We start from the raw sequence: 14,525 nt of genomic DNA, 5'->3' as shown, positions 1-14,525 counted from the left end.
TGGAATATTCCCAACATCTGAAATGTTGTGCTGGAATGTCACTGTGATATTAAAGTTGGTTGAATCTCCTATGATGGTAGATGCTTCAGCAGATTGTGTTATATTTTTCATGACTTCCTAAGGAAAGACAGCATTTGCAGCATTATCTTTTTGAAGGATTATAAAACTCCAAGTACCCACAGCCATTAACAAGTACTTGTGACAGTAATTTATTGTACAGGGTGGTCCAGATCTAGTTATGCAGATCCAGATCGTCTGGATGACTTTGATTTATGCAGGGACGATTCCAGTTCGGCACGAAGACGATTCTTCATGTCATCAGTTTGCACACTTCTCGATGGTCTGGGATTTTTCGGGTGATTTTCTATGTAACTTAATAAGTTATAGCGTAATGAAAAATTGCATAATTAGATATGGACCACCCTATAGATGATCAAAATGATCAGCCTGACATTGAAACTATAAAAATGTGATGAGCCATTACCAGAAACAGAACAGTGAAGTGACCTACCTTGGAGTAAGAGTAAGAATCATCATCAAGTCGTATCTCATGGTAGAGCAACATTGAGCGATTTAGGACGTCACTGAAGTCCGTCAAGTCCTCAAGTGTTTCAAGACAACAGTACACGAAAGGCCTTGTAGTGTTTCCTGACACACTTGTAATTAGCTCTTTAAATTGCTTTAAAGTACCAAAGAACACTGTGACATTATTTGTATGTCCAAAGATATTATTTTTTATTTCATTTATCTTTACATTAAAGTCAGAGACAACCATCTTCCAGTCATTGCAATAATCTGAGCTGTTCTGATTTTCAAACTCTATGTACTCATTGCACGCATCATAAATTGTTCCCACAAGGGTCCAGCGTTTTTCTGCAAAGAATGACCCAAGGACTTTACCAAAATCAGTTAAGTTTGGCAAAAAGGATACCAATCCATTTCCATTCACCACAATCTGGAAAAAGAAAAAGAGAAAACAAAGTCTGTAGTATTGAATCAGCCGTATACCTTCCTGTTCTGTGAAGATTCTGAACTCAGTGCAGTAAATCCCATCAGACAGAGACTTTGGGAAGTTCAAATGGGTGTGAATTATCAATCCATCTTTTTTTTAAATCTCTTAATCATTTACATGGGGTAATGCAGTCAACTCTAGCCTAAACAATCCACTTGTGTTAATACAAAAAAGGCCGTATTACAGTCAACCTATTAATCTAATGTTATTAGGATGCAGGAGGAAGCCAGAGCAGCCATTGAAAACCTAAAAAGACAGAGATAGAAAACCCAGGCCTCTGATCTGTTAAACTCCAGTTACCATATCGTCCACATAGGGTGCCATATCCTTTGCAATTCATACCATTCTGGTACACTTGGATAATAAAAACTAATATTCCAGAGTCCTGTTTATAGAATGAAGATCAGCATTTCACTGTGTCTGCGGTGGGCTGGCGCCCTGCCCGGGGTTTGTTTCCTGCCTTGTGCCCTGTGTTAGCAGGGATTGGCTCTAGGAGACCCCCGTGACCCTGTAGTTAAGATATAGCAGGTTGGATAATGGATGGATGGATGGATTTCACTGTGTACCAACAGATATAATCGTCATGCTTCTTCACCTGGGACTCACACCATCCTCTGCAACAGGATTTTCTACTTTTTTCTGTGAGACCTCAGCATGTGCAGATTGAAACCTGTTTTTTTTTGTCTTTAGTCGTAGGTTGGGCTTGTGTGAATAACAGCAGATAGCCAATAAATGCTAATCCAGAAGTATAGTACACAGAATGCAGCACCGATGAATAAGAAATAAGGGGCTTTAGTCCGTACTAACAGACAAGAAGCTCGTCTGTCTGATATCACACTTTTTACATACTATGAGGAATAGAAAAAAAAAGTGTTGAGATTGTGGCTGAACTTGCCATACTCTTTAACCCTTCAAACAGTGCCAGCTCCATCAAACAGCATACTATTGGCTGTTAGAAAAAGGGATGAGTACAACTGTGCTGGAAGATTGGCACACATTTGGTAAATGTGACATGGCCAGTGGTTTTCAGCCATGTAAACTGATATGGTGTGGAAACAAGACCAGCAACTGTAATCGCAAATCTGAAATAACTAATGACTAAAAATCATGTAATGTGGCTATGGCTTTAATCATCATGATGAAATAGCCATTTTAGCTGGTGGTAACTGATTTAACCTAACTCTAACCTGAAACAAAGGGAAGAATGTTTTCTTGTAAATTTCAAATCACATAGAAATCACACAGAGAAATTAAAATGTACAGAAGATTATTCCCACCATACACAAACAAAATGTTATTGAATTATTTCACAAAAGTATTTTTCTCTTTATTGCACAAAAGATATTTCCCTAGTGTTGTCAGTATCATTGTGCTCATGTGTACAAGTGACAAGAACCAGATACTTTTGCATATGAAAATCTGGCTAGTAAGGGTTACATTAAAAATGTGCATAACGCGCAATCAAGTGACAAGAACTGAAAAATAGTCACACATTTAACCCTACTTTTGCAGAGGGGAAAATCTGATCCACAGGGTTTAGGTTCACAGGCAGTCTCACATTCTCTCTACTCACCAAGAATTAAGAATAAAGAAATTATTTTTACTTTAATTGGGTTTAAGCGATCACACCAGCGATTAGTACAGCAGCACTGTGGGTAAAGCATAAAGCAACCTGCTGCTGGTAAGACTGAGCACAAATGAGGAATGAGAGGTTAAGAATGCATATAATTTGCAATCAAGTAACAAGAACAAGAAAAGTTACAGGCATACATTTCAATATAATAGATTAAAGTTTAAGAAGATTATTACAGATGTTATAACATAGGAAGAATGGTAGTACAAAGCTGCTATTCCTGCCTCACGCGCAGGGTATGCATTGGGTTTGCACGTCCTCATATGAGTGCCTGATGTTACCAGCAGCAGCAAGCAAGATCTTTGAATACTAGAAACATGTCAGTTGTACTTCTCAATTAACATAAAACAGTTAATTCTTCATGTGCTGTGACATAAATGATATCCATCCCCTTTATCCATCCCCAACCATTCAAAGTATGAACAATAGTTGCTGTGCCACAAGATCAAATAAATAAATAAATAACTGAAATAAAATTAACAGATACTTTATTTATGTTTCTGCTAGCAGACTGCACGCCGCACACTCTTTTCTGTTTGATGCCCTGCAAATGACCAGCATACTGTCCACCATGGTTGCTTCTTGCTTTATACTCAGTGGTGCTGCGATAATCACAGGCTTCCTGGTGACCCTAAACTGAGTGGATTAAATTTATCCCTGAACACTTGCAGGCTTAAATGTCTACTTAAGACTTTTAGTCACTTTTTTGCAGGCTATGCACATCCTTAATTTATCTCTCAGTAGCCATCACTGGATTTCCGGAACACATGTGTACACAATGATACCGACCACAGCAGGCAATATGCTTTGCATAATAACAGGATAAATATTTTTGCAAAATAATGCAATAATCATTGTGAAATAACAAAAAACATTTGCAAAAAAACACAGTTCTTCTGCGAAATAACACAATACTTTTTCAAAATAACATGTTTTGTTTTGAGTGGCAAGAATAAGCTTCTATAAAAATGTCCCAAATGAAGAAGTTTCAACACAAAGTTTTGTTGTTGTTGAAGCAAGCATAAGCACTGCTACAGTGAGCAAGTTGGCTATTCTCCTCTACAAAAATACTTTTCTGCTTATCATAAATTGTGTTAGTTCTGCACAACTCTTATTGGGAGTATAAGGTGGCTTTAGTTTGGAGATTGCATGTTGTCACAGACGGCTTGGACGCCTCTTCACTGAGGGGACATATTGAGCAAGCTTGGATAGAACAGTACCTCCCCGGGACGTTACATGACAGCCCCCGTGGGTGGCAGTGGTGCCTCAGATTCCCATAGGGCTCCATGAGAGATGGAGTTCTCTACGATCCTGTTGGGATCCGGGGGTGCCGCCAAGAGGTACTGCCGCTGTTATTGAGCCCGTGTGGGCGGTTCTTCCGCCACATCCAGAAGTGCAGCCGGAAATAGGTCATCAGACACCTGGAGCACTTCTGGGTGGGCTATAAAAGGAGCCAGCAGCCACCACTCCGAGAGCCAGAGTCAGGAGGAGAGGGACTAAGCTTGCCGGAGAGCAGTGGAGGAGAAAGAAGGAGAAAGCAAAGTATTGTTTAGAGGTGATTTGTGCTTTGGGCACGTGGAGATGAAGAAGATGTTCCACACAAGTGACGAAAAATAAAAAGCATGTGTGCTTTTATGTGTGTCTCCTGTATCTGTCTGGGTCGGGTTAAGGACTGGTATAGTGCCATCATTGTCACAATGTCCATGTAACATGTGATTTGCTCATTTAAGGTGTGAACATTCTAAGTGAGGGTGGCACGGTGGCGCAGTGGTAGCGCTGCTGCCTCGCAGTTAGGAGACCCGGGTTCGCTTCCCGGGTCCTCCCTGCATGGAGTTTGCATGTTCTCCCCGTGTCTGCGTGGGTTTCCTCCCACAGTCCAAAGACATGCAGGTTAGGTGGATTGGCGATTCTAAATTGGCCCTAGTGTGTGTTTGTGTGTGTCCTACGGTGGGTTGGCACCCTGCCTAGGATTGGTTCCTGCCCTGTGTTGGCTGGGATTGGCTCCAGTAGACCCCCGTGACCCTGTATTTGGATTCAGCGGGTTAGAAAATGGATGGATGGACATTCTAAGTGATAGTACTTCTACATAGCTAATTGTATATTCCACAGTACCAAAGTAAGATTTCAGTGATCAGCCAGCAATGCAGCACTTACAGGCTGCCCAGATTACCATGGGGTACTTTACATGCTGAGTATAAATAACCATCACATTGAAAAATAAAAGACAAAATGTCCTTCTTAAGTGTTCAGACTTTTTTTACCTTTAGGGTTCCTGGTCCAAAGTCTGTTAAATAGTCCAAAGCATCTTGTGTAAAATGGAGAACTACAGGCAAATTGTCTAGAGGACAGTTATCGTTATAGTAACAGTCATATTCATAATTATCAAGGCAGTCTCCACAAGAGCTGTAGAGTTTATATCCCAGTTTAAATCCAGAATAATTGTTCAACATGTTGTTCAGTGCAGACTCAAGTGCTGTGAACACGGTATACATAAATGAGCTGTTTAAAAAAGAAAACAAGAGGTCAGCAATGGGTGTGAAGTGTAAACAGTTAAATTAAATATAAGATAAATTACACTGAAATAATCACTTGGAAAAAACATCCATTCATGCATTTTCTAAGTATACTTTAACAGGATCATGTGGTGTTGGAAGTCAATCTAAGCAGCTGTATTTTGACATACACTTTGGTGTAGGAGAGGGTGCCTTAGATCTGAGCATCACCATGTCCTGTACATTCACAATGGAATATGCAATGGCTTTTGAAAATTTCAGTACTTACTCAGCATTGTCTTGTTCTGTGCAAACTTGAAACAACCCCACAACGTACAGGTCACCGTCATTCTCTGACACACATGGCAGGCTTACTAGTGCTAGGCTCCTCCAAAATCCTCCCAGGATCAGGAAAACACAAATGGTCGGAACATCTTGCATTTTTAAAAATTCCCCTAAAATCATAGTTAAAATGACAAATGAATGAGATCAGCCAGATTGAAATTACCACTTACACTCTTATGAGCAACAATGGACACCAGATCACTAGCACAAGGTGATTCTACTCACATCAAAGAAGACAAGACACAACCTAACACATTTTTGCATGCATTGCAGATACCACAACTAGATACTCTCAGTGCAGAAGAATTACACAAACCTCTGGCACTATCAGAATTACTAGATGCTGTGAACTCACTTCAGAGTGGGAAAGCAGCAGGCCCTGATGGTTACCCTGCCAAATTTTATAAAAAATTCTTAATTAAGCTAGCCCTCCTTTTGTTAACAACATTTACAGAAGATAGAGACAATAAAATTCTACCTCAAACTGTTCGCCAAGCATTAATTACCATGTTTCCTAAGCAAAATAAGAACTTATTATTACAATGTGCATCATAGAGACCAATTTCACTTTTGAATAATGATGTTAAGATACTCTCCAAAGTCCTAGCTAGAAGGATTGAGAAAGTGCTTCCTTCAGTAATATCACAAGACCAAACTGGATTTATTAAAGGCAAAAACTTAGCTTCCAATCTTCAACGTCTATTTAATGTAATACATTCATCCACAAAGTCTAACACCCTGGAGATTTCATTATCGTTGGATTCAGAAAAAGCATTTGATATGGTTGAATGGGACTACCTTTTCACCACATTGGAAAAATTTGGGTTTGGCCTGAATATTTGTGCATGGATCAAACTATTGTATACCAGTCCAGAAGCTTCAGATTGTATTAACAACATTATTTCAGTGTACTTCAAATTAGAATGTGGTACTAGAAAAGGATGCCCCTTGTCATCACTGCTCATTGCAATCACCATAGAGCCACTGGCAGTTCACTGTCAAAATGCTTATGAGATAAAGGGTATTATCAGAGAAGGACTTCAGCAGAAAATTTCACTATATGCACATGATATGGTACTGTATATATCAGATGCACAAAATAATGTGCCTGCAGTCCTAACAGCATTAACTGAATTTCAAAAGATTTCTGGTCTCAGAATTAATTTGAAAAAAAGTATGCTCTTTCCAGTGAACTTTCCAGCACACAATATTAGATTGGACACCTTCCCTTTCATCGTCGCAGATCAGTTTAAATACCTAGGGGTAAACATCACAAATAAACATAAACCTATTTATCAACAAAATTTTGCTGTCTGCTTGGAAAAGCTTAAGCAAGACTTACATAGATGATCTACCCTTCATCTCACTTTAGCTGGAAGAATTAACACTGTCAAGATGAATATCCTTCCTAAGCTTCTTTTCAAAGCATTCCAATATATATCAACAAATCATTTTTTAAGAAGTTAGATTCAATCATAACCTCATTTATTTGGAATTCAAAATATTCGCATTTAAAAAGGGCAACCGTACAAGGCAGAAGGTGGCATGGCTCTACCTGACTTTCACTTTTATTACTTTTATTTACATTTTGGAAAAGGTATGGAAGGCAGCAATGCACAGAATTCACTCGCGCTCCATATATGCAAAGCATACAATCATTCAACTTAAAAATCACCTATCGAGCACATCTGTCTCATTTAACATTGTCCAAAATGTTTCCAGGGCAAGATCCAACCTACGAACACTGCAATCATATTCTAGCCTCACTGGGTCACATGTTTTGGGCCTGCACCAAATTAACATAATTTTGTACCAAAATCTTCCGGATTGGCTTGAAGTGGAGAAGGACAAACAAACTGTAATTGCCTTTACTTCACTATTGGCACGTAGACTTATCTTGCTCAAATGGCAAATTTTCAGTCGGTGGGTAACCAATGTTATATACTATTTGAAATTGGAAAAAATTAAATATTCACTAAGAGGATCAGTGCAAACCTTTTTTAAAACCTGGCAGGATCTAATTAATAACATTTTAGAATAAGCATTCAAATTCTCTTCTCCTTTTTATTCAATTCATTTACTTACTCATTTTTTCTACTGTTAAGATTTCACTAGCTCTCTTTCTCATGGGAGGGGGTTCACTTGACTTTAATCTAATTTTGTAAAATTTGATTTGCTTGTACAGAATGTTGTTTGATTTTAATAAATTCAATAAAATGTTTAAAATAAAGATACATAAAAAAGGAACATGTGTTACATAGTCTGATTACTTTTTAAAGTAACTAATGATCAAATGCAAAACTTGTGATATTGAAGTAAAAGTCCCTGTGTTGTTATTATCCCAGAAACACCGGTTATAAGGCTAGAAGCACACTTACTGGAATGCAGATCCTTTGCAGGGTTCAGTTGTACAGAAAAGAGTGTGCTGCGTGCAATCTGGTAACATAAACCTATAAATAAAATGAGAGTTGAGTTTTCATCAAGCTACTTGCTACGGAAATATTGTGAACTGGTGTCTCAGATTGGGGATGGTAAAAGAAGACGGATGTTATTTACTTCACAGCATATGAACAACTAAATGTATTTATAAAATGCAAGAAAATGATCCGATGGGCTTAGGATTTAATAACAAATGCTGGTAATTAAAGCGTGCAGTTTTTCATAAAAAATAAGAAAGAGTAATGCAAATGTAATACACTGAAACACATTACGTTTGTAATAAGTAACTATCTTATATATACGTCTACATGTGGAAGTGTGTGTGTCTTTCTGGCCTGGAAGTGAGAGGTGGAGTCGGGGTAAGGGCTCTGCCTTCAACTAAACACAATAAAAACGAGGCCATTACGTCAGCAAAACAAAGTATCTGAAGAAAGACGAGGTTGCTTAGCTGCTGGCATCCCTTTTTCTTTTTCTCCCACCGCTAATGCACAAGCGATGGGAGCACGTTGGCAAAATGAATCTTTTTAGGGGAGAGACGCACAGCGTAGTTTTTACAGCACGGGCTTACACAGCTAGTATAATATAATTAGTTACTTTTTTATAAGTAATGAGAAACGAGTTACTTTTAAAATTATGTTCCACATACTGCTCAGGACACATAGGCTCCATATTTGTTTTCGGATTCACAGTATCCATTAATGATGCTTAATCTTTTGTTTAGCACATTTTTATGATATCAGAGGGTTTTGTCAAAGGAAAGCTCTGTAAGTGGACTTGGACATGTAAATGGAAGTTTTATAGAAAGTAGGTGTTTGCCTTAACTTGGTGACTAACCTTATATCAGTTTTAAGTGTGTATGTAAACGCACTCATGAATACTTTTTTGAGTGGGTCTGTGCTTTTGAGTTTTCTATGTAAACGCCAAATACGTTTTTAATGCCAGGAGTTCCTATTCCAAATAACAATAATGCACATAGTACTCATCTCTGCACCTCCGAAACATTAAATATGGCACTATTAAATGTCAGAGCTTTAACTAACAAAACGTTTTTTATCAACAATCTTATTAGTGATAAAAAAATAGATCTTATTGCACTAAATGAAACATGGCTGAATTCAGATGCCGCGTCAGTTTTAATCGAATCTGCCCGGATTACAGTTTTACTCATTCAAACCGCCAGGGAAAAGGGGCGGATTGGCTAACATTTACTCGAGGCGATTAAAATGTAAAGATGTCAGTTTTGGTAAGTTCAAGTCCTTTGAGTATCTCGCCGTTGTTATTCATGGAGATTCTCAAGTTCTAGTACTATCCGTGTATAGACCTCCTAAATATAACGCGTCGTTTTTTGAGGAATTCTCTGACTTAATGTCAATTTTAATTACTAATTATGACACACTCCTAATAGTTGGCGACTTTAATTTTCATATAGATAATCAGTGTGATCTAAAAGTAAAAGAATTTATGAACCTCCTGGATTCTTTTGATTTGAGACAACTCATAAATCAGCCTACACATAAAGCAGGTCATACATTAGACTTAGTGATTACTAAAGGACTGAAAGTTGATATAAAACAGATCATTGATATTGGTCTATCAGACCATTTTCTTCTACTTTTTAATATAGAAATAATGATAAAAACACTCATGAGAAGCATATTGTTAAAAAAGTAATATCACAAGACCAAACTGGATTTATTAAAGGCAAAAACTTCCAAGCTGAAGCTTCCAATCTTCAACGTCTATTTAATGTAATACATTCATCCACAAAGTCTAACACCCTGGAGATTTCATTATCGTTGGATTCAGAAAAAGCATTTGATATGGTTGAATGGGACTACCTTTTCACCACATTGGAAAAATTTGGGTTTGGCCTGAATATTTGTGCATGGATCAAACTATTGTATACCAGTCCAGAAGCTTCAGATTGTATTAACAACATTATTTCAGTGTACTTCAAATTAGAATGTGGTACTAGAAAAGGATGCCCCTTGTCATCACTGCTCATTGCAATCACCATAGAGCCACTGGCAGTTCACTGTCAAAATGCTTATGAGATAAAGGGTATTATCAGAGAAGGACTTCAGCAGAAAATTTCACTATATGCACATGATATGGTACTGTATATATCAGATGCACAAAATAATGTGCCTGCAGTCCTAACAGCATTAACTGAATTTCAAAAGATTTCTGGTCTCAGAATTAATTTGAAAAAAAGTATGCTCTTTCCAGTGAACTTTCCAGCACACAATATTAGATTGGACACCTTCCCTTTCATCGCCGCAGATCAGTTTAAATACCTAGGGGTAAACATCACAAATAAACATAAACCTATTTATCAACAAAATTTTGCTGTCTGCTTGGAAAAGCTTAAGCAAGACTTACATAGATGATCTACCCTTCATCTCACTTTAGCTGGAAGAATTAACACTGTCAAGATGAATATCCTTCCTAAGCTTCTTTTCAAAGCATTCCAATATATACCAACAAATCATTTTTTAAGAAGTTAGATTCAATCATAACCTCATTTATTTGGAATTCAAAATATTCGCATTTAAAAAGGGCAACCGTACAAGGCAGAAGGTGGCATGGCTCTACCTGACTTTCACTTTTATTACTTTTATTTACATTTTGGAAAAGGTATGGAAGGCAGCAATGCACAGAATTCACTCGAGCTCCATATATGCAAAGCATACAATCATTCAACTTAAAAATCACCTATCGAGCATATCTGTCTCATTTAACATTGTCCAAAATGTTTCCAGGGCAAGATCCAACCTACGAACACTGCAATCATATTCTAGCCTCACTGGGTCACATGTTTTGGGCCTGCACCAAATTAACATAATTTTGTACCAAAATCTTCCGGATTGGCTTGAAGTGGAGAAGGACAAACAAACTGTAATTGCCTTTACTTCACTATTGGCACGTAGACTTATCTTGCTCAAATGGCAAATTTTCAGTCGGTGGGTAACCAATGTTATATACTATTTGAAATTGGAAAAAATTAAATATTCACTAAGAGGATCAGTGCAAACCTTTTTTAAAACCTGGCAGGATCTAATTAATAACATTTTAGAATAAGCATTCAAATTCTCTGCTCCTTTTTATTCTATTCATTTACTTACTCATTTTTTCTACTGTTAAGATTTCACTAGCTCTCTTTCTCATGGGAGGGGGTTCCCTTGACTTTAATCTAATTTTGTAAAATTTGATTTGCTTGTACAGAATGTTGTTTGATTTTAATAAATTCAATAAAATGTTTAAAATAAAGATACATAAAAAAGGAACATGTGTTACATAGTCTGATTACTTTTTAAAGTAACTAATGATCAAATGCAAAACTTGTGATATTGAAGTAAAAGTCCCTGTGTTGTTATTATCCCAGAAACACCGGTTATAAGGCTAGAAGCACACTTACTGGAATGCAGATCCTTTGCAGGGCTCAGTTGTACAGAAAAGAGTGTGCTGCATGCAATCTGGTAACATAAACCTATAAATAAAATGAGAGTTGAGTTTTCATCAAGCTACTTGCTACGGAAATATTTAAACAGTGTGAACTGGTGTCTCAGATTGGGGATGGTAAAAGAAGACGGATGTTATTTACTTCACAGCATATGAACGACTAAATGTATTTATAAAATGCAAGAAAATTATCCGATGGGCTTAGGATTTAATAACAAATGCTGGTAATTAAAGTGTGCAGTTTTTCATAAAAAATAAGAAAGAGTAATGCAAATGTAATACACTGAAACACATTACGTTTGTAATAAGTAACTATCTTATATATACGTCTACATGTGGAAGTGTGTGTGTCTTTCTGGCCTGGAAGTGAGAGGTGGAGTCGGGGTAAGGGCTCTGCCTTCAACTAAACACAATAAAAACGAGGCCATTACGTCAGCAAAACAAAGTATCTGAAGAAAGACGAGGTTGCTTAGCTGCTGGCATCCCTTTTTCTTTTTCTCCCACCGCTAATGCACAAGCGATGTGAGCACGTTGGCAAAATGAATCTTTTTAGGGGAGAGACGCACAGCGTAGTTTTTACAGCACGGGCTTACACAGCTAGTATAATATAATTAGTTACTTTTTTATAAGTAATGAGAAATGAGTTACTTTTAAAATTATGTTCCACATACTGCTCAGGACACATAGGCTCCATATTTGTTTTCGGATTCACAGTATCCATTAATGGTGGAGTGCTGGTACCTCCTAAGCACAGCTTTTTGAAGCCCTCAGGGGACCGCAGCCCCAATTTGAAAATCTCTGTGCTAGATTTCTCATCTGCTTTTTAAAACAGTCAATAACCAGATCCTCCATGCCATCCTCCTTGCTAGGACTTCCGGCAGGTGGTTTGATTACTGCCTCCTAGGCAGATCTTACTATGTGTCCTTGCGGGAGAGATGTCAGAGGTGTATTAGGCAAGCACAGCGTCTTTGCTGGACCCTCTCCTCTCTTCTCCTATATACCGCCTCACTAAGCCCTTTCATCCCTTTCATCCTATCCTGTGATTTCTCTTATCAGTGCTATACCAATGATACACAATTGTAGCTGCCATTCCATCCAGAGGACCACACGGTGTCAGCCACAATCTCTGCATGTCTCACTGATTTTACAGTACGGATGAAGGAACACTGTCTTCAGTTCAGCCTGACAAAGATGGACCTTTTCCTTATTCGAGCTTGTCTGTCTATTCAACATGTCGTCTTTGTTCAGCTTGGCTCATTATCACTACACAAGTCTGTACACAACCTCACGGTGGTGATTGCTGTTTTTCACAGACCCTGCTGCAACTATGTAGATTAACTCAATACAACATCCACAAGGCACAACCATATCTGACTGAGTATTCAGCACATCTCCTGGTTCATTCTTTGGTCTTGTCCCGTCTGGACAACTGTGACTCTGTGCTGGTGGGAGTACAGGTGTGTGTTGCCAAGTCACTGCAGATGACTCAAAATGCAACAGCACTTCTGATGTTCAACCAGCCAAGGCGGGCACGTGTCACTTCTCTTTTCAGATCCCTACTTTGGTTCCCTGTAACTGTACACTTTAAGTTCAGATCCTTGGTGCTTGGCTACAGAGTAGTCTATAAGTCAGCACCTATGATAATGGAGACACTTGTGAGGTCCTATGCCCCTTCTTGACCACCAGATCTGCTAAAGAACGACGTCTGGCGAAATCACCTCAGTGTGGTATCATATCTCAATCCAGACTCTTTTCTTGTATGGCTTCTGGCTTGTGGAATGAGCTGCCACCTCCTTTCAAAATGCTGACTCCCTCATTGTGATTAAGAAGCATTTGAACGCTCTTTCATTTGATGAATTTCTGCCCAATTTAGCTGTTAGGTTTTTGTAACTTGCTTGTTCTGAGCTCTTCAGATGTGATGATCAATTATGTGCCCTTGTCCTGTAACACTTGTTACCAAACAGTCAGCCATACTGATGTACACTCAATTGTGTTGACCACTTTTGTTTTTGTATAAATGCATCTGCTAAGCAAATAAATGGAAATCTGAAGACAATCTGGCACTTAATGGAGGCCGTGTCCCATGAGCCTCTACATAAAGCAGACATGGCCAATAACTGAATACACTGAAATGTACATAAAAAAAACATATGCTGCCTATACAAAACAAATAATGCACAAAATACTCAAAACATAACATACTTGGAGATCTTTAAAACATAATATACAAAATAATATTCAAAAAACCAAACAAAATTGTAAATTAGAAGAAAACACACTTAAGCCAGGGAAGAAATCCTAGCTAAACTCTAATACAAAGGTCCAAGTTTCTGGATCAAACCTAAAAAGCTTAGCATTGTTTTCTTTCATTCTTAGCTTGGATTTTTGTTATAAACTTTTTTCTGTCTCTTTTGGCAAATTCTGTTCTGCCTTAGTTCACCTGTAAATTCTTGATTTTGACTCTCTCTTTTTTGGAATTTTAACTATTTTAACCAAGGAGCTGGTGGTGGATTTTAGGAGGCCTAGGCCCCTCATGGACCCTGTGATCATCAGAGGTGACTGTGCAGAGGGTGCAGACCTTTAAATATCTGGGAGTGCAGCTGAATGACAAATTGGACTGGACTGCCAATACTGATGCTCTATGTAAGAAAGGTCAGAGCAGACTATACTTTCTGAGAAGGTTGGCATCCTTCAACATCTGCAGTAAGATGCTGCAGATGTTCTACCAGACGGTTGTGGCGAGTGCCCTCTTCTACGCGGTGGTGTGCTGGGGTGGCAGCATAAAGATGAAAGACGCCTCACGCCTGGACAAACTTGTTAAGAAGGCAGGCTCTATTGTAGGATTAAAGTTGGACAGTTTAACATCTGTGGCAGAGTGACGGGCACTAAGCAAACTCCTGTCAATCATGAAGAATCCACTGCATCCACTTAACAGTGGCATCTCCAGGCAGAGGAGTAGCTTCAGTGACAGACATTTGACACTGTCCTGCACCACTGACAGACTGAGGAGATCGTTCCTCCCCCACACTATGCGACTCTTCAATTCCACCCGGGGGAGTAAATGCTAACATTAATTTTATTTTAATTTTTTTCATTTTTATTACTATTTAATTTAATATTGTTTCTTTGTATCAGTATACTG

General features: G+C 38.3%; 1 protein-coding gene across 1 annotated transcript; it reads right to left on the bottom strand.

Annotated features, from left to right (window-relative positions):
* Positions 1-594: 594 nt before the first annotated feature.
* On the bottom strand, positions 595-11,347 carry LOC120543296. Its single transcript, XM_039776331.1, has 5 exons — positions 11,340-11,347; positions 5,427-5,592; positions 4,907-5,144; positions 654-955; positions 595-601 (listed from the first exon to the last, which is right to left on the bottom strand). The coding sequence occupies exons 2-5, from the start codon at positions 5,576-5,578 to the stop codon at positions 595-597; spliced, it is 699 nt and encodes a 232-aa protein (XP_039632265.1). The 5' UTR covers positions 5,579-5,592; positions 11,340-11,347.
* Positions 11,348-14,525: the final 3,178 nt, after the last annotated feature.

This window comes from Polypterus senegalus, chromosome 13 (genome assembly GCF_016835505.1).
Source record: "Polypterus senegalus isolate Bchr_013 chromosome 13, ASM1683550v1, whole genome shotgun sequence".
Lineage (NCBI taxonomy): Eukaryota > Metazoa > Chordata > Cladistia > Polypteriformes > Polypteridae > Polypterus > Polypterus senegalus.
This window is presented reverse-complemented; position numbering and strand designations above follow the sequence as displayed.